The sequence below is a fragment of the Sinocyclocheilus grahami genome, unplaced genomic scaffold (assembly GCF_001515645.1).
Source record: "Sinocyclocheilus grahami isolate Dianchi unplaced genomic scaffold, SAMN03320097.WGS_v1.1 scaffold222.1, whole genome shotgun sequence".
In the NCBI taxonomy this organism is placed as follows: Eukaryota; Metazoa; Chordata; class Actinopteri; order Cypriniformes; family Cyprinidae; genus Sinocyclocheilus; species Sinocyclocheilus grahami.
In genome coordinates this window covers 1,706,854-1,731,368 of record NW_015505401.1, presented here as the reverse complement: position 1 = coordinate 1,731,368, position 24,515 = coordinate 1,706,854, and the positions used below count along the sequence as shown (strand labels likewise).

At 37.8% G+C, this 24,515-nt stretch overlaps 1 protein-coding gene and 1 long non-coding RNA gene across 2 annotated transcripts in view; one reads left to right on the top strand and one right to left on the bottom strand.

Moving 5' to 3' along the window:
* Positions 1-12,084, top strand: part of LOC107596644 (aryl hydrocarbon receptor-like) — a 30,630-nt gene extending 18,546 nt beyond the window's left edge. The window contains exons 3-11 of the mRNA XM_016287423.1: positions 3,192-3,280; positions 3,397-3,486; positions 4,341-4,464; positions 5,218-5,348; positions 6,911-7,113; positions 7,889-7,998; positions 8,583-8,724; positions 9,510-10,797; positions 11,799-12,084. Coding sequence (XP_016142909.1) covers positions 3,192-3,280; positions 3,397-3,486; positions 4,341-4,464; positions 5,218-5,348; positions 6,911-7,113; positions 7,889-7,998; positions 8,583-8,724; positions 9,510-10,797; positions 11,799-11,924 — 2,303 coding nt within the window. The 3' untranslated portion in view covers positions 11,925-12,084. The remainder of the gene's footprint in view (positions 1-3,191; positions 3,281-3,396; positions 3,487-4,340; positions 4,465-5,217; positions 5,349-6,910; positions 7,114-7,888; positions 7,999-8,582; positions 8,725-9,509; positions 10,798-11,798) is intronic.
* LOC107596645 (uncharacterized) lies at positions 4,058-7,341 on the bottom strand. Its single transcript, XR_001610389.1, has 3 exons — positions 7,316-7,341; positions 4,759-4,760; positions 4,058-4,148 (listed from the first exon to the last, which is right to left on the bottom strand). It is a non-coding gene; the product is annotated as an uncharacterized lncRNA (long non-coding RNA).
* Positions 12,085-24,515: the final 12,431 nt, after the last annotated feature.

Below are 24,515 nucleotides of genomic sequence, written 5' to 3'. Positions count from 1 at the left end.
TATATATATATATATATATATTACTGTATATAAAATTATGAGCTAGATAAAGATAAAATGTTGGCAGGGCAAGTAGAAATCTGAACTGCTGCCCTGATCAGTCCTTTAAACATATCTTTGAAATGTTAATCATTACCTTGTTTAATAACAGTCCGAGAATAGACTTAGTATCTTAGAGTTTAATATCACAGTTTATGTAGTGCATGCATGTATTTCAGACAAGCCTTGCACAGTTATGCTCTCAAGGGTGCAGTTGTACATCCTTATTGAGATTTATAAAGGCAACAGTCTAAGTTTTGTTAAGCAATAAGCTGTCAAGTGTAAAAAATACCCAGAACCGTTTTCCAGGGAAGTTACTCAATCATTATTTAGGGAATTGGGCAATATTTAACATATTATAAAAGGCCAGGAATAGTGGTTAAATTAATTGAGATCCACACCTGATTTCTCCTAGCTCATGTTCTTCCCTCTATCCTGACTAATGCAGAAGTGTGGTGAGGTGGCCAGCATTGAAGGGATTCCATGAGAAACAGGCTAAGCAGGAGTGCTGATTGTTGCTTGTGTGTTTTGTGTGTAATTACTTCTACTGTCTGGGGGCCAGTGCTGGGGAGGGTCTGGGTTTGTGTGAGTAATTGAAACAGACTCGTTGACCTCTTGACTTTGGTTGAAAAGTTACGAAAAAAAAATATTTGATAGTTACTGACTCCAGCAGCAGACTTTGACCTGAGGTGCTGTGTGTGTAGCATCAAAGACCCTGCCAAGGTTTGATGTGAACCAGTGTGTGGGGATCTTTAGGGCCAGACATTGACAGACGTTGCATGAGAAGCATGCAGGAACATCATTTGAGATGTCATATGATGTTGCTAAAAAGAACAGTATTTTGTGTATTTTGTGTAATGAAATGTGTTTATGCGGTTTAAGGTTCAAAAAACACATTATTTTCCACATAGACTTTCTGAAATGCGTCGATTTTTACAAAGCTCATCGGTCTGAAAAGCAAGGTGTGCTCTGATTGGCCAGCTATCCAGTGCGTTGTGATTGGCCGAATACCTCAAGTGTGTGACAGAAATGTTACGCCCCTTACCATACTGTGATGCCCTGTCAGGCCAGAGCGACAAGACAAAAACATTAAAACCCATTATAAACGAGGCATTTGTTGCATCCAGTGGGGACATAAGTTGTGATTGGCCGAATACCTCAAGCGTGTGACGGAAATGTTACGCCCCTTACCATACTGTGATGCAGTGTCCCAGCCGGACGACAAGACAAAAACATTAAAACCCATTATAAACGAGGCATTTGTTGCATCCAGTGGGGACATAATTACGGATTATAATGATTTATACTGTCTTTTTACGCATTGCATCGCGCTGCGTAAACATAAAACCATGTCTGCATTTGTGATCGGAGAAATGACAAACAGCAAATGCTACGCTACACTGCTCAAAACTCGCGTTTGAATCGTCAGTGGCGAATCCTTTAAATATGAAACGTACTTACAGTCTGTGAGTCAGAATAGCCGGCATTGTACTCTACCAGGATCAGGAAACACTCCTTCATAAAATGTGCTGCACACATCTGAATATTTGGGTTGAACTGTTCTGGAACAGTGTTGTAAATACAACTTAAGCACTGATTTCTAGTTGTGTCCTCTTTTGGAAGGCCAAACAAAGTAGTTTCGCTTTCACAATGAAACACACAGCGTCACACACGGCGGGCTTGAATGAGGAATGGCCGGTGAGCTTGAGAATGGTGCGGCCGGCGGGCTTGCGGCAACCCGGGCTGGACTCCGCTTCGTCCACGGTGAAAGCCGATCCGGCGATCCACAGCGCAAAATTTATGCATTTCCTCAGCGACCAGCACGGATCAGCTGTAGGCATGGCGAAGCGGATATCGTCCTCTTTTGGAAGGCCAAACAAAGTAGTTTCGCTTTCACAACAAAACACACAGCGTCTTCACGACATGGTGGCGGCTGCAACAATACTACAGCGAGAATAAAAGTTACGCCTTCTTTCTTTGCGTGAACATTTGGGCGGCGTTATGCAAATCGTCTCACATCGTGACGTAGACGTGGGGGCGTGTTAGAACGAGCCGTTTTATGTAGGCATGGTTGACTCGTTAACTTTTATAAAGAATATCTCTTTGGATTTGAGACTTTAGTCTTTGCAACTTTACAGATCTTCTTTATGCACCAAGAGCTTGTAACACTTCTAAGAGAAAGGAAAAATTGAAATCGCATCATATGACCCCTTTAATGTTTTACTGGCACACACTTCCAAATCCAGGGGGTTGTTGACACAATGACTATTAGTCACATTTTAATCCATTACTGTCAGTAAGTGCAGGCAGTGGATATATTCACTGTTCTCAATATAAATGAGTTTTCCTGGCAGAATCAGAGTACTTTTGTGTGTTCTTGCCATCATTAAGAGTTAATGTACAGTTCATACGCTTGAAGAATCTAAGTTCACGATTTATATATTTGATCAATTAATTAGTTTGTCACATAACTGGGTCATATTTTTCAAATGCATTTTATTTTTGAATCTATTCAAAAATATATTTATTTGATTTATACAATAAATACAGATTGAATACAGCTCATCTTTGATGTCAGGGTGAAATAACTGTCCTGCAATCATAATCAAGAAGAAAAAAAAAGTTTTTCAGAATCATATGAAACCAACATGAATACAAAAAGAATGTTTCTAAGTACTTGCCACATGTGCTTAACTAGATTTATTATTATTATGGGCACTCTTATTTGTTATTGACCCAGTGTCTGTGTTTTTACAGATACTGCCTTCTCATTGCCCTTGCATGTCATAACCACTCCATGAGCAAACATATCATGTGATGTGTGCCAAGCACAAGTTTATTGTTAACCAGTAGGCATTATAATTTGCTTTCAGTTTTTGGTAGTTCAGATGCCAACAGCTACACGTTTCAAGTTGCCATTGTTATACATTATTTCAGATTTCCCTCTCACAATCATTATTGATGCAGGAATTTTTTTTTTAATACAGGAAGTTGTGCTCTTGTTTGATTATGCCTGATCAAGTACCCTAATATGATATTATTACATATTATGAATTGTTATCCATAACTTCCTCATGATGTCTTTGATAAAGAATGTGTATTATGTTTTAGCTATTGTGCGGAGCCACTTTAATGCTTGTTTGCTGTTGCAGTGACCCTGAATTCAAAGTACTCCAACCAGCTAGCAAATAACACTAAACCACACATTCAGGAGCTGCCAGAGGGAGAATTGTTGCTACAGGTGAGCTCATGTGTCCTGTGAAACCTTAATGTTTGAATCAAACAACAGAAAAGTCAAAAACAAAACAAAATGGATTTAGAATTCTGTTTATTAGCAGTATAACTTCTTTTTTATAGGCTATAAATGGCTTTGTGTTGGTGGTCACCTCCAATGACACAATTTTCTATGCTTCCTCCACCATTGAGGACTACTTGGGGTTCCATCAGGTTTGTACTGGTTTGCATATATATTGTGGGGGTAAAAGGAACTGCAGCCCAAATGGTTTTTGCATTTATGAAATGGTCTTCTGGCACCTTCTATTCGAGAAAGAACAAACAATCCATGTTCTGTTCTGCAGTGCACACATTTCTTCTCCGTTTAGTGGATCTACTCTCTCAGAAGGATTTAGGGTTCATTACATTAAGCATTATGCACTTGATTTAACACATTTTACTTGATGATTCAGTTGTTGTTGTGAAAAAACAGTGGAAAGAGATCTTAACCAGTCTTTTAGATTCCTCATTGCAGCTTTAGAATTTATTATGTGTGAAATTCCAGCTTATTCCCACAAACATGATTCTAGTGTGAAACATGATGCAGTTGCAGCACGTTTCAGAAACCCTCCACCTTCCCTAGCTCCACCTGTATAGATCTGCTACAGGGGTGATTCATGTATACTATGGGGGTTATTTCATATGTTATATGTGCAGCAGCAGTATTTCTTACATGCTCACAGCGGTATGTTGCGGATGTATTGGCAGTAGCAAGTCTTGGTACTTGCTCTGCCACAGCAGCAGCAGCTTAGCAGATCTATTCCGCCAAGACCAAACACATTAACATTGTCTTGTACATTACCAAGCCAGTCCCGCCGAGAGTTGTCATGAAAGAACTTGGATTAGTATGTTTGGGTGCAGCCAGACAAAGCAGGCTTTGAGCACATATAGATAAAAACAGGTTGAAAAAAACAGGTCTCTATTTCAGCATTGAGATTCAGATTTCTTAATTCAGTTTGGGACATTTTCTAACTGTAATGAGCAGCTGTGAATCTACTTAGAGTGAAGCTGATGTGATTGTTTTGCAGTCGGATCTCATCCATCAGAGTGTTTATGAGCTCGTTCACACTGAAGACCGGGCTGAATTTCAGAGGCAGCTCCACTGGGCACTCAACCCCAGCTGCATCCCAGACACCGGACAGCTAGTGCAAGGTAGAAAATAACAAAACATCTCTCCAGACAGACCATGAGTAGACCTGGGCATTGTGCCTGAAAGATTCTGTCCCCATTCCATCAACACAAAGAGTCAAAGAAGATGGATTGCGTGTGTCTGCAAACAAAGTTTGACAAAGTTCCATTGTGAGAGACAAAACATCCTATTCTACAATTTTCAGGAAATAAATCCATGCATAACATGATTTTAAAACTAAAATAATAAATTTTTATTGACCTTTTCACAATGGATCTGAAATATCATCTTTGTTCAATTTGACAATTTGATAAGACATCTAAATGTTTTTTTTCTTAGAAATACGTTTGTGTGTTTATTTATTTTTTTCATCATGGGCCATGTTTTAACCAGTACCCTACTACATGGTTTTCAGTTATATGTGCTCTGAGGATTCAGATTCGTATGTGTAACATCCTCTAATGGCTGGTGTTCAAAGGCTGTGCCACTTTGCTCTGGTTTCAGTTTGGGCTTTTTATTCTAAACCAAGCTGGATCAGTTTCCATTAGAGATCTAACACTTGGCAGTTTGAAAGTCCTGTTATTGTCGGAACTATACACACAGGACAGCTGTTCCAGACAGCCATCAGCAAGGACACTACCACCAATGAGTTATAGAAATGCTTACGCAGCAGGGGCATTATCTTCCTGGTTTTTTTTTATGTTGTGTAATTTTAAACAGTTTTGTATTTAACTATGCTTTTCTCTATATTCAAGTTTTGTTTTGTTTTTGTCAAGCTTCTCAGGATGCACCGCTGCCTCAGACATACTACAGTCCAGAGCAGTTGCCACCAGAGAACTCCACCTTTCTGGAGCGAAATTTTGTTTGCAGGTTAAGATGTCTTTTGAATAACTCCTCTGGCTTTCTTGTAAGTTGAAAATGATCATAAATACATTAAAGTGAATAAATAAATTAAAATATAGACTTTAAATATTCACTCCTGACACTTTAACAAATATATATTTTATGGTAAGAGATTTTACTTTGTTGATTTCCTTAGGCAGCAGATGAAGAAGATTTTTTTATTTTATTTTACAGAATGTTTTAAGTAACCATATTTATTTATATAGATGACCTGAATTCATTACCAGTGCTGGCAAGACAGGAAAAAACATTTTATGCAAACTTTTACATCAAAGTTATATCTATAATTATTACAGTAGCATTATTGCTGGTAGATTTTGAGTGCTGAAAGCTCTGACAATGTGATGGGAGATTTTAAAATGAAAACACAGAAGATTTAATTTTGGATGCCTGTAAACAAATTTATAAAGAAAAGAAAAGACTAGATAACACATGCAAGGCTGACATTATTTGCAGTACCAACCAAAGCTTGAAGGAAGTCAAAGTCTAGTCAGAGCTCTCCTATGAATAAAGTTTAAGAAGTCAAAATTATACAGCATACCATAACAGACTGAACGCTGAAACTGTCTACAAACAAGTTTGAATGGAGTCTGTTCATTGAGCTGAATTCATTGCAGAAAGTGTGTGAGAAATTATGAATAATGAGGGATTTTAAAACAGTGTGCACCTCAAAAACCCTGTAATTAAGGATTTTTGCTGTAAACAACCATGTATTGTACATCACGTTTTTTGAGGAGTACTAATGATAATGTAATAATCTAGAATGAGGGCTGAAATTACTGAAATTATCTTGTGCTTCTACATACAAAGTAATTTCACACACAACAAAAGATACTTTTGTTAGCTTTGTTTGAACCAATATTAAGATTCTGTATGATGGTAAGACTATAATGATGCATCTGTTATAATGTTAAGATCATATCAGTCCTTGTTTGGATGAGTTCATTTATAGTACATGACTTCCACACAGCTTGGAGTTATGACTCAGCCTGTTGAGATGTTTCTCAGTTAACTGCCTCTGCTGGATCATTTCTACATGTAGACTTCCTATCTCAAAAGTTACCTTTATCAGACTTTTCAAACAACACAAAATAAGATATTTTGAAGAATGTTGGTAAGTAAACAGTTGATGGTAGCCATTGGCTTCCATAGTATTTTTTCCATACTATGAAAGTCAATGGTTTGGAACAACTTGAGGGTGAGTAAATGATGACAATTTTTGGGTGAACTATCCCTGTTAGCACCACTTAGCACTTTATTAGCACTTTAATCATTAATAATTTTAATAATACACATTTGAATAATTTAGTCTTTTAGTATAATCAGCTCAAACAACTATTCTTAAATCATGTATCTTATTTATATTTTGGGTTCAAAGAGAGGTCACAGTCTTGCTTATTTCATAAAGGAAGTGATCAAAAGATAGCAAGGCCTGGTGTCATATCATGAGAAGGCCCAGATGGAATCACATTTTCTGTGTATATTTATGGGTAAAATTAGCTAAATGCTGTGGAATGTATTTACATAGGTTCAAATGTGTTAAATATATGGCTTGTATTCTTATAGGCCGTGAACTTTCAGGGGCGTTTGAAGTTCTTGTATGGGCAGAATGAGAGGACAGCAGATGGGAAACCCGTCCCTCCTCAGCTGGCTCTGTTTGCCCTGGCCTTCCCTCTGCAGCCACCTTCCATACTGGAGATCCGCACCAAGAGATGCTTTTTTAAAACCAAGCATAAGCTGGATTTCACGCCCACCGCGTGTGACGCAATGTAAGACATACAGTAAAAGCTCCTATCAATATGTGTGAAGAAACTCCTGGATTTATTCCTTGTTTGTTTTTCACTTTAGTTTGTTTCAGTTGACTTGTAGAGGCAATTTTATCTCATTTAATTTGTGAAATGTTAAAAATTAAGTTAAGTTAAAAGTTAAAGATGAATGACAGTAGCACAAAAAAAAAAAATATATATATACACAGAGTTCTGGCATGAAACTCTAGATGGCGCAGTCCGATAGGTCTAACTCAATCTGACCTAATGACATCATTATCACATGGCACAGCTGATTGGTTCTCTCCTGTATTGGTAGTCAATGAGCTCGCTGCTCAACATTCAAATATATGACTACTGCTTGCCGTAGCAGTTGCAGCTTGCTTCAGAAACCCTCCACCTTCCCCAGCTCCACCTGTATAGATCTGCTAAAAGGTGATTCATGTATGCTATATGGGGGTTATTTCATGTACGTTATATTTGCAGCAGCAATATTTCTTACATGCTCACAGCAGCATGTTGTGGGTGTATTGGCAGTAGCAAGTCTCGGTACTTGCTCTGCCGCAGCACCGTAGCAGATCTATTCCGCCAAGACCAAATACATTAACATTGTCATGTACATTACCATGGCAATCCTTCCGAGAGTTGTCATGAAAGAACTTGGATTAGTATGTTTGGGTTTTTAATGATTGCCTTGTGATTTGGTGCAGTATTCCTCTGCTTTCTCACCATCAGTATCTCTCACATTCAAAGTCATGTGTTTTTTGTTTCTCCACAGAGGGAAGATTGTTCTTGGCTACACGGAGGAAGAGCTGTGTTACCGTGGCTCAGGCTATCAGTTCATCCATGCAGCTGACATGCTCTACTGCGCCGAGAACCACATACGGAGTAAGACTCCCTTAAATCAATGTGGATAAAAGAAAATACACTCACCTCACTCGCTCCCACCACTGGGTTTCAACATTGCTTGTGTCTGAAAGTAGAGGTCTAACTGTTGTGGAAATAATTGTATTGCTCCTAAAGGGACCATTCACCCAAAACTGAAAAATCATATATTCAACCTCATGTTGTTCCAAAACTTTTAAGATATTCAAAACACAAATGACCTAAGATTGGTTTTGTATTCTCTCAACATATTTATCCATTCATTAAAGTCCACACAACTATAATTTTCACACTCCTAAAAGTACAAAATACATAATAAAAATATGACATGATCTCTTTATATGATGAAAAGATTTAATTTAGGCATGAATAAACATTGATCAACCCACATGCAACTCAAATATGCTTGCTTGAGGCATGAGAACCAGTGACAAATATACATATACTATGTACATCTACCTGCCTTTGATCTTTTAAAAGGAGACTGCTATCAAAAGCATGTACTGCTATTATTATTAATGGTAGCAAAATCAGTTGCTTTTGCAGTTGATTTTTCAAATGAGTTTAATAATTTCTCTCCCCTGCAGTGATGAGGACGGGTGAAAGTGGGTTGACTGTGTTCAGACTGTTGACAAAACAGAACATCTGGGTTTGGGTGCAATCCAACGCCAGACTTGTCTACAAAAATGGGCAACCAGATTGCGTCATCGCCTCACAGAGAGTCATCACGTATGCCCTTATTTGTGTCTTTCTTTTGTCTTTCATGTTGAACAACCTGTAAATGTTTTCTTTGTTGTCTTATTAGACAGTATTCATAGTAAAAATGTAATTACAGGTACTTTTTTAAAATAATATAATAATTAGGGTGTGCTGTGTCTAACTTTTAAAGTCAGTATTAAATTAAAATTCCCCCTATTTATTTGCTAAATGCGTATTATTGATCTTATTGTGAATGATTCATCCACGCATATAATATTTGTAATTTTTAAATTTGCAGTGAGACTGAAGTAGTGACAGAGCTTTTCTTCCGACATACATTGATAAAAAATAGGGCGGGACTTAGTTCTCTCCATGGGTTGTGATTTGATTTTGAAATTGGATTTAGTGCCTTGCACTCAAAAACGGAGACAGAAGAATGTGAGAATGCAGGGGTGGGGTTTAAGTGAATGATAGAAGTCTGGCATACATTAACAGAGAGAAGTTTGTTTAAAAATTACGTTTTATTAAATATTCACTTTAGTTAAATTGTCATTACTCAATTTTTCAGTGAAACAACATACTTTTCTCTGGTGACTTATGCTGGACTTCTCCAATCATAGTCTGCTTAAACCCCATTAAATATGATCATAATATTTGTATATTAATTGTGATTGGTCTGTATACTGCAGTGTTTGTATGATGAATTGTGGTAGGTAATTTTTTTCTTGTCTTTTTTCATCTATAGTCCGCAAAGGCAAAAAAAAATAGTTTCCTTAGGTGTCGTGCTTTATAATGAGTCGTTTTGTCTTCTGTAGGAACGAGGAGGGTGAGGAGAACCTGAGAAAGCGTGCTATGATGCTTCCTTTCAGCTTCACTACAGGAGAAGCTGTTCTCTATGACATGAACCTGCTCAGATCTCAGAGTAACACCATACCTTCTGATACCACTGCTCTGGATGACAGTACCCAAGCCAGATCCACTGGAACTGTAGACCCCGACTCCCTGCTGGGCTCCATGCTGAAGCAGGATGAGTCGATTTATGTGTGTCCTGCAGATGAGCACTCTGTATCAGTACAGGGTTTAGAGAACGAGGATCTTGGTGGCATCTTCTCCAGTAACTGGCAAGAAAGTGCTCTTTCACTCTCTGAAAGCTCTCTTTTCAAACAAGAGCCAGTCGTTAACTCTGGAGGAGACGACAGCTGTGAGATACTGAACTTCATGGGGAGCTTAGGGATCAGACCAGAAGATCTGAAGTTCCTTCAGGATGAACTGTTCCTCAGGATTGACCTCGGTGGTCAGAATGATGTGGCAGACCTCACAGATGGCATCTTCTCCTATGTACAACACTCTCTCAGGACGGAGGCAGACTGTATAATGTCTGGTGACAGCCTGAAGGATCTCATCGGGAAGCCTATGCAGACCTTCACACCTCCACAGCGAGCATCTGCATTAATCTTACAGGATTCATGTGATCCTCTCACATTAGTACCTCAGGAACAACAGATGACTTTTACAACAGAACATCCTGAAACAAAGACACAATATTTCACACCAATACACCCTCAGAGTGAACCGCAGGCCATACCAAATCTCCAAAACGTAATGTCTCAACCATATAACGAAATGGGAATCACACAATGCGAACCTTCACACATAACAACCCAAAAACACCAAGTTCAGATGATAAGCCAACAGTCTCAGTGCTCATACCTTCCACCTCTCCATCTGCTGGAGTGTAAAACACTCAAAAATGCTCAGGTTTGTGGGAACCTCACTGAAGTTCTGGTCAGCGACACTCAGCAGGTTCCTCCTCTCTTCCAGCCAGAGCTCCAACAGCCTGGATGCTTTTACCTGGAGTCGCCCCTTCAGGATCTGAAGCACCCTAATAGGAACCATCTGAGCACTGTGTCCTTCAGCTGCTCCCAGCAGCACTCTTCACCTTATATCACTGCAGGTGACACAAGTATGAGTGAGTTCACTGCTCAGGACCTTGAAGTGCTGCTCAGTGGCCTGGATGGTGATGTGGAGAGGAACGAGCACTCGGGACAAAACAGAGGAGTGGGTGTCAGATCGAGTCTGGATCAACAAGATTACATAGGCCAGGTAAGAACCAACCAAATGTGAGGCTCACCTACATTCACTCTCACACATAAAGGTTCTTCATTGTCACCTGTGGTTCCATAAAGAACCTTTAACATCAATGGAAGCTTTCCATTGCACAAAAGTTTCTTTATAGTAGAAAAGGTTCTTTCGTTTTTGAAAATGTTCTTGACACAAAAGAAAAATGATTATTTTAAGGGCTGATCACTGAATGAGTCTTTGAGGAACCCAAAATGATTCTCCTATGGCCTCACTGCAGAAATCCTCTTTTGGAAGAGCGTTGTTACTAGTTGGATCTTATAGTACTTTGATGTTTATATATTTGATGTGTGATGAAATCAATATTTGTAATAAAACCTTGTTGTATATGGACAGTCATTAAAATGATTAGGGCTGGTTATCGGTACACATTTCCAGATTCCAATTCACAAGGTCTTGATTCAATTCTTATCCATTTGGATATATTGAAGTTACAGTGAACGTTTTGCTTATATGTAAGAAATGTTCTCTCAACTAATGTGGTTAAATACACAGGAAACCGTCTAACATGGTACATTATGACCAAATTCATTTTAAATTGTAAGGTAGTAAGACCCAAATTATAAAATTGCTGCTTATTAACAATTATAACAGTCAATATATCAGTTTAAAACACAATTTAAATAGCTTTACTTTTGTAAAACTAACAATTTATATACAAATATGTGTATGTGTACATTCATTATAAGGACCAGCTGAAAAGAGTAATTTGTTCATTATTTGTACTACACTGGTTGCACTCTATGAATTTGGTTAATTAAAAGAACCAGTTCACTAGTTCACTGTACAGTATGTTATTGTTTACAGCCCATTCAGTTCAAGTCTTCTGCTGTGAGGCTGGAAAATCAGTGCTGGAAAAATCTTGGGATTTAATAATTAAGATGATTCTAATGAATTTTAGAATTGATCTAACAAATTGACCTTACAAATTGTTCTAATAATACAAAAATCATTTGTCTGATCAGTTTCAGAATGGAAGCCACACAAAGTATGCAATGGAGAGTAACACAACATATCTGGCACAGCATCCCGACCAGCATCAGAACGACAGCAGACCTCATCCAAACCTGTCTTTAGGAGGATACTTGTGACTGATCAGCTGGCAATCATGAAGAAATAGAGCAAAAACACTTGGCGGAACTTCATTCATACCTATGAGAGGTTGGGATGATCAGTGGCTGTGGTCATACAAACCCATAATGGCTGGGCCAGAAAAGAGCACCAGCAGAGTACAGGATGAGGAGGAGGAAGCAGAAACTGGGGTGAAGGAAAGACTGAAAATGGACAAAGTAAGGCACAAATGTCCTGTGGCTCAGCATGACGTCTAAGATGAATGAAGAACCAGCCTGTTTTTATCAGTTAGATATTAGAATCATTCATCAGTGGCTTCCCTCTTATATGAACAGTGCTGTCACAGTACTTTGATAAATCTCTCTTTAAATGTCTCTCATGAGATGTTGCAAATCTATTGGCCTGTCAAAAGCATGTCCCAAAGCACTAGCTGTAAATAGCCTTCAGCAAATGCAGCAAATATGCAGCAACGTTTATAAAGTAGTACAATGTAGCTATCTAATTTGCAGCTCTTCACATGCTAGCTTGTTCACTCTGTAAAATGAAGTCAAAGGCCAAATATTGTATAGTGTATGATTTATTTAGTTGATTTACTCAATGCTGTGACTTCCTGTTAGCAGTATTTTCAGTTGAGCTGAGGATTTTTCAACAGTTTTATGTGTTTTTTTTAAATTCCCTTCAATTTTTGAAAAGGTTTTTTTCTTAGTATAGCATTTTGTAATGATTAGGAGTACTGATGTGTAATCAGGGTAATCGGGAACCTGTGTGGGTCTCCCTAGACTGTAATTTGTATAGTATTTTATCATTTTCTGATCATTTATTCTTTGAGGGAAGCTATTGAAGGCAATCAGACATATGTAGCACTTATGAACAGATGAATTCAGCTGTTTAGCTTCACAGGAGACACAGACTTTGACCAAACTGGAAATCAAAGAATGCTTGGCTTTCTACAAAAATGCTGTATTCATAAAGCACTATTGTTGAACAAGCAGTTGAGGTGTTTTGATGGATGACCAAACTTGAAAGACCAAGACTTGGAAAATGATTAATGCTTCTGAAAAAAGGGGTCAGTACGAGTTTTTAAGACTGTGCATATTTGATACAGAAAAATAGTCGATTTAAAATAGAAATAGTTTTAAAATGTCACTTATTCCTATGATATCAATGTTGAATTTTCAGTGGTCATTACTCCAGTTTTCAGTGTCCCACGATCCTTCAGAAATCATTCTAATATGCTGATTTGTTGCTCAAAATACATTTCTGATCTTTATTAATCTTGAAAATAGTTGTGCTGCTAAATATTTTTGTGGAAACCATAATGCATTTTTTCAGCATTCTTTGAATATATAGTTCAAATAAACTGCATTTTGCTTGAAATAGAAGTCTCTCACAATACATTGTAAATGTCTTCACGTCAGCTTCTCTGACCAACTCGAATGAGTATGAATGTGGCATCCTGGAAAGATTTTGAGATGTATGATTTTTATGATTATTCGGACATTTTTAAGATAAGTCTGAGATGTTTCCAGGTGTTTGTCTCGTCTCTGATGGTGAAATACCGCCCTCTGCTGGTTGAAAAAGTATTTACAGCGTTGGTGATTTGGTGGGTTACTTAATGAAAATTAAAATACAAATGTGTTTATTATATTTTTATATAAAAACCAATTGATATTGGTATCCAAATGTGGTTATATGGTTAAATATGATTATAATGAATATTTTTCAATATTTTGTTTTCAGACTTGTTATACTCTTGTTCTTAGAAGGCTTTTTTAAATGTGATATATTTACATGTATTAAGTACAATGTTTGTTGGTTTGTTATATGTTACTTCTTGTAGGTTTGGTGTTTCATGAATTGTTTCATTTTTCATAAATGTTTTACTGTTTAAATTATGCAAAACACCTATGTAGCTTTAAGGTATGTGTCTATGTAATTTTTCTTTCTACTTGAAAATTATTTTAAGCCAATGTCTATTCATGAATGACAGGTTAATGGTCTGTCATAGCAGCTGAGACTGCGGCTGACTAATGTGATGGGAAAAATTTAAGGGGGTCTGAATACTTTCCGTACCCACTGTATATAGAGTACGGTGACAGTTAAAATTATATAGAAAGTTTTGTCAGTCAGGGTTATGTTTAGTTTTACAGCTAATGGTGTCATAGCTTTGGGGACCGGCCCATTCAGAGCAGGATAATCCCCATGGATTGGGCTCCATAAACCCCATAAGACCCCGCTAACACCAGATGGAATTTGCCTTCAGCAGGGCTGGAGTTTCCCACAAACTGAATTAGTAGACGGCCAGCACAGGGAGGGTAGAGGGAGGCCAGATTACACAGGGCAGGTCAAGCCCACTCTGCCCCTGCACTGCCTCTGTATTCACTCCTGTTTGAGTCCTGCTGACCTCTGAACTTTATACTTCCTGTCAGGTTTATGCTTCATTGTGGCGGTGAATGTGTGATCACCATCATCAGTGTCCTTCTCTGTCTAAAACAAAAGGGTCTCGCTTCGACAATACACAACAGGCAGCTCTTTTGCATTACGTCTTTTTATACGGCCATGACATTTGATTTGGCTCATTATAGTTGGAACTACAATTGTGAGCTTTACAACATTTTTGTTTTACAACATTTCTACATACAGCCACTTATTGTAAGTATATTGTACAGCAAAGAAGCCATAATCTCACATCACCACCAACCAAATCGACCAAATTTCCATTCAAATCGATGTTTAACATAATTATTTTGATAATGTTAATTATTCTGTATGTTACATTATATAGACTACAAGTCAAAAGTTTGGACACATTTAAATATATTTATGCAAACATTGTAAAAATATTTTGACTTTTTTTTTTTAAAATAGCAACAATGCAATTTCTGTCTTTTTTTTTTTTTTTGCGTTTTCAGAGTTTATTCATCAGTAATTAAATTCAAATCACTAATTAAATTCAAAGTGGTTAAGAAGATTAAAATTATCACATGATGATGCTTCCATGTGGTTAAGAACAAATTGTCAAACAATGAATTTATCACCAGTTTGATTTTACTTGATTTGATTTTTAATTAATCTAGGTTGGATTTTTTTTAGTTTATGCATCAGTTAAAAAAAAAATCTAAAATTGACCTAAAAAAAAAAATATATATATATATATATATATATAATATTTCTTTTTTTTTTTGTACATTTTTAAAATCAAAACATAATACAAATCTTACTGTGTCCAAATATTTAGTAACTCCTGCAATACAGTTTAAGACGCATCCCAGGATGCACCTCATGGTGAGTGTGCATACTGGAGCTTTAATCTAGTCAAAGGGTGGCTACTATGAAGAAGCAAAAAAACTATAATTCCCATACTTACGTAATTCTTATGCTTACATTGGTTATTTTATAGTTCTGAGGACTTTACTATCACTTTAAATTGTGGAAAATAGTAAAAATAAAGGTGTGTCCAAACTGAATATTCGATATTTGTGCAATAAAGAACGCTATGCACATTTATTTATTGTGAGCAAATTACTATTGTCTCAGCAGTGCGGTTTAAGACAGATCTGAGAAAGGATGGGGGACTCTGGGTCAAGGGCTCAGCTTGGCTTCTGGGAGACTCCCAGGCCGTCAGCATGAGGAATAGCAAACAGCTGGTTAGAGGAGATCACACACACACACACACATGCACACACACACACACACACACACACACACTCTCTCTCTCTCTCTCACTGGTCCTCCAGCTGCTGGACATGGAAGAAAGGAGGAGATGAGAGGAGAAGAAAGGATATAAACACCAAGAAGAGGAAGACGGAAAGGCAGATGAGGAAAGGACACATGGTTCAAACAACACCTTGTACGGAGGACCACTGGGCTTCCAATTGGCTCCTAACAAGCATCCAGGCAGCATGACGTGAAACGTGACATCTCGCTGGAGAAGCTCAGGAGAAGGGTGACCCTCTTCTGCAGCCGTCAGTAGTTGGACAGAAGCTGTAAAGCAGGCGGAGACAGAGAGGAATGCTTTTGAAGTGACATGTAAAAATGTGAGGCCCCCGACAGCTGTGGATTTATGACGATGACAAATCTGTACATAATCGGTGCTAATAGCAAACCCCTCCCACCCACCCCACCATCCTCAGGAGGGATGAAAGCGTCCCTGTCCTACTGCGTTCCCATCAGACATCAATGACAGACAGTGAAGGAGTGGGAGAAGCCTCGGTGTTATGGGGCATAACTGATCATTCATGTCTTTAAAGTCAAACTGGCTGTAGACTCTGAAATAGACCTGAAGTTTTACTGGCTAGTGTTCAGTTATTGCAATTTGAACAGTAGGTGGCAGTCTTCTTCTTCCTCCAAGCCAAAACAGCAGGTGCTTAATGTGCAGAATGAGTTTCCCACTAAATCATAAGCAGACATAATAAACATTTAGTTCAGCCAATATACTGTGGTTCCAAAAATTATTTGGACTCACAAATAAAAATGAATGAATGTCACAGCATTAAATAACAAAATATCAAACCATGGAATTAAAGGGATAGCTCTTTATCATTTCAATTAAGATTTTCCAAAGTTATAATTTTACATATTTTACTATGGAAGTCAATGGCCACCGTCAACTGTTTGGTAACCAGCATTCGTCAAAATATCTTCTTTTGTGTTCAGCAGAAGAAAGAAAAGTAAACAGGTTTGGAACAAGTGGCGGGTGAGTAAACGATGACAGAATTTTCATTTTTGGGTCAACTATCCCTTTAATCGTAAAAAAACAACAACAACAAAAAAAACAGCATTTTTTTTTTCATTTTAAATAATAATGGGGGATTGTAATTCATGCATAGATAGATAGATACTGTATATAAATAAATAAATTTAATTTGCCTTCTTCCAAATTGGGGCAGAATATTGTATAATTTAAAAATGATTATTCGTTGGACAAACTGATTTACTAGAATGAATCAGACTTTTAAGTCTAAACATGAAAGAGAACCTTTCAGGACGAACTGATTTACTTGAATGAATCAGACTTTCGTTGAGCTAATTTGTAACAATTTCATAAATTAGATCTACATTTAAAACACCTTCAGTAGACATCGTAGGCCATTTGGGGAGAATAATATGTGACTGTATTGCTATCATGATATCATTTCAGTTGAGACTGTGTATATTTCATAGAATTAGACTAATTCACAAGTGTCTCTTGGAGTGGGATTCTGTTATTTTATTTGAGTGTCATCAGTCAATTATTGAAATGTATTATTTGTCAACATACATAAATTTACACAGAATTTCATTTAGCGTTTTATATCAGTGACACCTTTTATACATAAAAGAAACATCATATCAGATGCATTTTACATATTCTGCAAAAAAATCTTGTTTCGGGGGGTCTTCTTACCTCAGCAATGCGGCAAGATGGCCCTTTTTTATTCTAAATTAGAAAAGTTTTCAATTATTTCAATTAACAATACAGTGGATGATGCATCATCATCTTGTACATGCTAAACTAATCTCTAAATATGTTACAGTTTATTAGTAAATAAACATTGGAGGCACCCCCATCTTTATATAGTAGGCAATAGATGTACAACAAAATCAAATGATACAAGGTAACACTTCACCTTCTTCGTTGGAGAACAGTCTCATGTCAAAAAGACACAAAGTGTCTTTTACCTCAACTCCTATATCAAACATTTTCAAAAACAGAGTTCCTTAAAAAGACCTGCACATACTTTCAAGAAACAATCTAAAAGACGACCAGCTAAGCCTTTCTCTCCTCCTTTGCCTCATGTTCCAGAATGTTTTTGAGGCCGCAGCTAGGGGACGTTTAGTTTCCATCAGACACAGTACAGAGCCAGGATAAACACCACTGTGGCAGCCGTACACCTGCAAAAACTGGCTCTCTCCCCCTCATACTGCAGCACAATAAACTACATCATCCAGCACAGAGAAACTCCCTACTGCTTATCTTCATCCTCAGACAAAAGCAGGGAGAGAAGATTTTAGGGAAAATGTGTATATGGATCCTGGGGGACTTAGGATTTTTGTTTATGTGCAAGGCCTGCAAACAAATGTGGCGATGGATTTACAGTGTTAGCGGAGGGAAACTCTCAGCTTGAGAAAATGTAGTGTCGTGTTGACATGCAGTGCTCCTGGCTGGAGACCAGCTCTTGAAGTTACACACCAGAATAAATCTAACTCAGACATTAATTGGACACCTGTACGAGATACACAAGGCCAGAAATTCAGTCAAGCGAGGTGCTAAGAATGTAAAACATGTTTTGGAAAGAAGAACAGAGAACAGTACAAATGGAGAAGCGAGCTCACAAAAACACTGCTCTATAATTTTACAAGATGCTCCTGTATGAAAATAACTCAACCATATGCTGTTATTTTGAGGTCATTGCATGCAATAAACTCAGGACACTGTGATGATCTATTCTGAGCATGAATCTGTTGTGTATTTAAATACATTAACCTGCTTATCATGAGTGACTAAAAGGCGAGTAACTAAAAATAGTGCCTCTTCTAATTTAACACAGTTTTACCATTAGCTGCTTTCCATTTTCTCTCATAGATATACATACATAGAAACCACATTAGCCCACTCCAGACACTTGGGATGGTTAACGTGTCGTCACTCACAGTAAAAAACAATGATTTTTCTAAGATTGCAGCTTCTGCGGAGCAACAGTAAATGTGACCACACCTTCAGTGTTGTAAAGTCTGATTAATTCTAGTGAAAAGCATCATATAAACAAACAGATTCAAAATACATTTCACAGATTTAAGTTCATATATTCACAATGTTTTTAAGTTAGCTATGTCATTTTAGGGTGTGGTTGATACTGTAATTGAATGAATTTATTCAAAAAACTTTTTTATACCTACAAAAATATGGCTCAGAATAAAATATGAAATTAACCATTAAATGACTACAATGTATTTAGCTACTTTTTGTTTGTAACGTGTCCTGTAATAACTATATTATAATGCTTATAATACAGCCAATCACATCTCTGAATAAAGTTTTAGTAGAAAAGAGCTATTTATGTTGGATCTGGGAATATTACATTAAAAACCTTACGTATATTGATATGAAAAGCATTAGAAGCAAATTCAATTTGTGATGAGATGGGAAAGTAGTAGATTGAAAAAATCTCACACTCTCTGTCCCCAGATCAACATAGTCTCACTTTTACTCAAGTGTTTGGATGATAATTCATTATGGTTCAGCAGTTCTGACAGAATGTGTGATGAAAGTCAAGAAATTACTGGTGACTAAAAAAAATCACAGGGACAGCTCAGTGGGAAGGTTGACTAAATCAGGTGAGACATGGCTAAAAAACCCCCGGGTAGAGTATTTTAATACCGCTAATATATACATAGTCAGAAGGTCTGTGGTTCTGTTGGCTCTCATTAAATGTAACATTTTCTGTACAATGTGTAGCGTTCCCGACACAGAGCAGCTTCTGCCTGATGAAACCCAGCAGGTGTATAATTCTCTAGTCAGATGGCTTGAGGGGGCAGTGTCATTGCCATACTGCCAACTAAAGTCCTTGTGAACCCAGGATCATTCTCACCACAGATTTGTGTGAGTTGGAAATGTAAGAACAACATATTCCAGTTGGCAACTCTAATGACTCTTTCTTACAATTATGTGTCAGAACTCAGAACGTCTGAACTGACAGCGCAAGTGCTATTTAAATCAACACAAGTGGTTAATGTAGACAGGGAAGTATTATGGGAATTATTGTTTTATGTAAAACTGAATGAAGATTCTTTGGAACATATTTTGTGTTCCACAGAAGAAGAAAAAAGGATTTGGAAATTGAGTAGGAATAAATGTTGACCGAATTTTCATTCTTGGGTATTCCTTACTGCTACTTTAAGTGAGAACTGAAAGCTTTCGGAGCAGCGACGATGCACTTTTTCCCTTCATAACAATGCTGAGATTCACACACTGGTTCAAACTGTGCATTACAGATGCGAAAGAAATTAGAAATAATAATGGTTTCTGTGAAGGCACTAAGCCGTCTTAATATTCAGACCAACAGCATTATCTCAAGTGTGATGTAGAAGTTAACATTGAATCCCTTCAATTTTAGATACAAAATTTTAGATATAAAATTGGCTCCAGGTTTTTTTTTTTTAGTGATCTCCCACACGCCCCCTGGAACGTTTAAATGGAGGTGGACCTGGAAGGAGACCCCAGAAGGAAAGCAAAACCATAGAAAAAACACGATTGGGCTAGTTTGGGGCTAATTTTGAATGGGAATTGGGCTAGTTTTGTTTTGCAGACCTGGCAACCCTACTGTCAATGAAAACTGAAAAGCCAAATCATCCATTGCTAGGGTTGGGTTTGAGTTTGAATTTGATCGATTCCGATTCCGATTCTGCTTATCGATTCCGATTCTTATCGATTCCTAGTTTCGATTCCAATAAGATAAAAAATCCAATATAAAAAAAATTAAGTCAAACATTTATTCTGTCTTTTTACAAAGCATTATTTTGCAGCTGAATAACACGAGCAAAAATCAGCAGCCTACAAAACACTGCAAGAGGAATTTTGCCTATGCTTTAAAAAAAAAATACCACAGCAAAAACAATTAGATTAATATAAATTTCAAATTTCAAATTTCAAATTTCAGGTACAGAAACTGTAATTAAAAGTTTAAAAACACTGCATAGTTTTCTTTTCATAAATAAAATATAGATTAATCAATTAAAGTTATTAAATATATTCAATCACGATCAGTGAATTATTTTCTTTTGTTCTTTGATTAAAGGGGTCATATGATGTTGCTAAAAATAACATTATTTTGTGTATTTGGTGTAATGAAATGTGTTTATGCGGTTTAAGGTTAAAAAAACACATTATTTTCCACATACTGTACATTATTGGTTCTCCTCTATGCCTGCCTTTCTGAAACGCGTTGATTTTTACAAAGCTCATCGTTCTAAAAAAGCAAGTTGTGCTATGATTGGCCAGCTATCCAGTGCATTATGATTGTCCGAATACCTCAAGCGTGTGACGGAAATGTTACGCCCCTTACCATATTGTGAGGATGCCCTGTCCGGCCGGAGCGATGATTCAAAGCCATGAAAACCCATTATAAACGAGGCATTTGTTGCATCCAGTGGGGACATAATTATGGATTATAATGACGTATACTGTCTTTTTACGTGTAGCGTTGCATCGCGCCGCGTAAGCATAAAACCATATCTGCATTTGTGATGGGAGAAATGACAAACAACAAGCCCTACTCTACACTGCCCAAAACTCGCGTTTGAATCATCAGTGGCAAATTCTTTAAATATAAAAAACGTACTTACAGTCTTTGAGTCAGAACAGCTGGCATTGTAGTCTACTCTTCCAGGATCAGGAAACGTCCTCCATAAAATGTGCTGCACACATCTGAATATTTGGGTTGAACTGTTCTGGAACGGTGTTGTAAATACAACTTAACCACTGATTTCTAGTCGTGTCCATTTTTGGAAGGCCAAACAAAGTAGTTTCGCTTTCACAACGAAACACAGCATCACACACGGTGGTCTAGAGTGAGCGGTGGCGGCCTAGAGTGAGCAGAGGCAGGGGGCTAGAGTGAGGAACGACCGGAGGGCTAGAGTGAGCAGAGGCGGCGGGCTTGAGAACGGCGCGGCCGGCAGATTCGAGGAAGGAGCGTCCAGGAGGCTTGCGGCAACAACATGTGACGACCCCGGGCTGGACTCCGCTTCGTCAACAGTGAAAGCCGATCCGGCGATCCACAGCGCAAAGTTGTTGTATTTCCTCAGCAACCAGCACGGATCAGCTCTAGACATGACGAAGCGGATATCATCCTTTTTTGGAAGGCCAAACAAAATAGTTTCGCTTTCACAACGAATCACACAGTGCCTTCATGACATGGCGGTGGCGGCAACAATACTACAGCGAGAATAAAAGTTACGCCTTCTTTCTTTGCGTGAAAATTTGGGCGGCGTAATGCAAATCTTCCCACATAGTGAAGTAGATATGTGGGGGCGTGTTAGAACGAGCCATTTTAGGTAGGCGTGGTTGACTCTTAACTTTTATAAAGAATATCTCTTTGGATTTGAGACTTTAGTCTTTGCAACTTCACAGATCTTCTTTATGCACCAAGAGCTTGTAACACTTCAAAGAGAAAGAAAAAATTTAAATCGCATCATATGACCCCTTTAACATTAATGACAGGCAGCGTGTTTATTAGGCTGCTGTCTCTTTAACACCGAGCGCACGCAGATCTAAAAATACTGTACATGTGTGTTTTCTTTCTTATCTGTTTACGTTCTCGTAAGACAAAAACGACTGTGTTTATGATGATATACAGATGTAGTTTTCTGCATATTGGTCGACAAATATGAAAGAAGTCAGTTTCGGCCCGGAACAACCTTTTCTACAGTGGAAATACACGGAACGGTTCGAGAATGGACACAAACCGGGAACCCGTACTGCGACCTCTGTTCTCTGTGCTCGCGCTTTGTGTGCGCTGCACGTAAGCAGGGCGCAAGTTCTTTCCGTTCCTGCACTTAAATCGATTTTAATCACATTAAAATGCAAACGCAGGAATCGTTAAGCAGAATCGAAATGCACGCGTCTTATCAAATACCCGGTTCTTTGAAATTTGGAACCGGTTCTAAAATGGAACCGTTTTTCGATACCCAACCCTATCCATTGCACATCTACGAGCAACAGTGGCATCAGTGTATTAAGCAAATCGCTTGAGTAAATGATTCAATGACTCATAATTTATCGCCACCTACTGGTTTAATGGTTTAAAGGAGTCATGAACTGCCTTTTTCTCTGAGGTCCACTTATGATGTTATCAAGATTTTTACATCAAAAACATTATAATTTAGAAGTAATAGGCTATTTTCTGTCCTGTTTAGACCCCCATCAGCAGAACGCTCTGTTTGAATAGGCGTGGCGGATTGTAGACTCAGAAGTAAACACCCACTGCTATGATTGACTAACAGTTGTGTATGTTTGACAGCCTGCATCCTACACAGATGGACACTGCTGTGTTTCAAACTCTTAAAAATAAAGGTGCTTAAAAGGTTCTTCACAGCAATGCCGTAGAAGAACCATTTTTGGTTCCACAAAGAAACATTCAGTCAAAGGTTCTTTAAAGAACCATCTCTTTCTTACCTTTTTGTAATCTGAAGGACCTTCTTTTGCCACAAAGAACCTTTTGTGAAACAAAGGTTCTTCAGATGTTAAAGGTTCTTTATGGAACCATTTAGACAAAAAGGTTTTTCCATGGCATCGTGAAGCAACTTTATTTTTAAGAGTGTAGGTTAAGAACGCATAAACACTCAGTATATATCAAATGATCTGTAATAACAGACAAAGCAATAATAGTGATCACGTAATGAAAACTTGTGTGGTGCGACATCAGACCAATATAGTCGGCACAGCATCGTCTTTTAGTTTCCATCTTTCTTAAAATCCTGTGTCGAATAGTGCCTTGTTCGTAAACAAATCCGTGGTAAAATGAAGTGAACAAAGGACCAAGTTCTTACTGACGTGGTCTGTAACACTCAAAAATAAAGTTCATCAAATAAAGTTTATCGTTTGGTTACTGCGTAGACCTGTATTTGCTGCTCTTGTCATTTACCTACTATGTGCGCGAATCCGTGGGCGGGGCTAAACAGGCATTGATCTTCTTCTGCGGAGGCGGTTTAGCCACACTATTATGTCATAAAGTGGCGCATTCCAAAACCTGTCAATTTGGCAGATTGGCTTCAATATAAACTGTTTTAAGACTAACGAGAAAGTTTGAAGTTCTGAAACTTACAGAATGTTTTTATAGCACAATTACCTCTTATATATGTCAAAAGATCAAGGGAATTTTTATTTCTCACTTCGTGACCCCTTTAAATTGCAGAAATCACTAATCACCACTATGCCGCTATCACTAATGCATAGACAGTCTGGAACACACAAACCTAATTTATAATAACTTTAATAAACCTTTAAAGACAGACCTTTGAAATAATTGTGTTTAACAGTGGAATAACTGGTGAAAAACTACGTTACCCATGATTCCACAAAAATCTCCACCAATCAGAGATCTCCCTAAAGGAGATCAAAGTTTGAAATGATGTGATTCGCCTTGTAGCTGGTTGGTTTAACGAAGACTCTTTAATGAAAACTTATGGGAAAAAGGAGTGGGAAAAATACTTACAGAACAAAAGACTCTGATAAGGCAGGTACTGTTGTACTCCATATTAGCACTCTTGGAAGCCACTTCAAGGCCTGGAACTAACTGTTATATTATGCTTTTTATTACACAGGTGTTTTAGGAGGTGTTACCGAAATATGTTGTAGTGTTGAAACCGTGAGTTTTCTGACAGTAACGTGGGACTGTGAATGTGCTGTAATGTGTGACAGTAAGTGAGAGGCATCCAGTGACTCACATCACCTTCTGTGTTTCAATCCTTTCAAACCGCTGAGATGGGGAAAGGGGAATTGTAAGAGCGTGACTTTTTCATATCCTCAGATCATTTTCAGAGACCTTAAAACTTCAGATGGCCCTCAGACACCACTTCCTTCCATTCTGACAGGAATTACTCAGTGTATGAGTGTGTATGAATGAAGTGTGTGT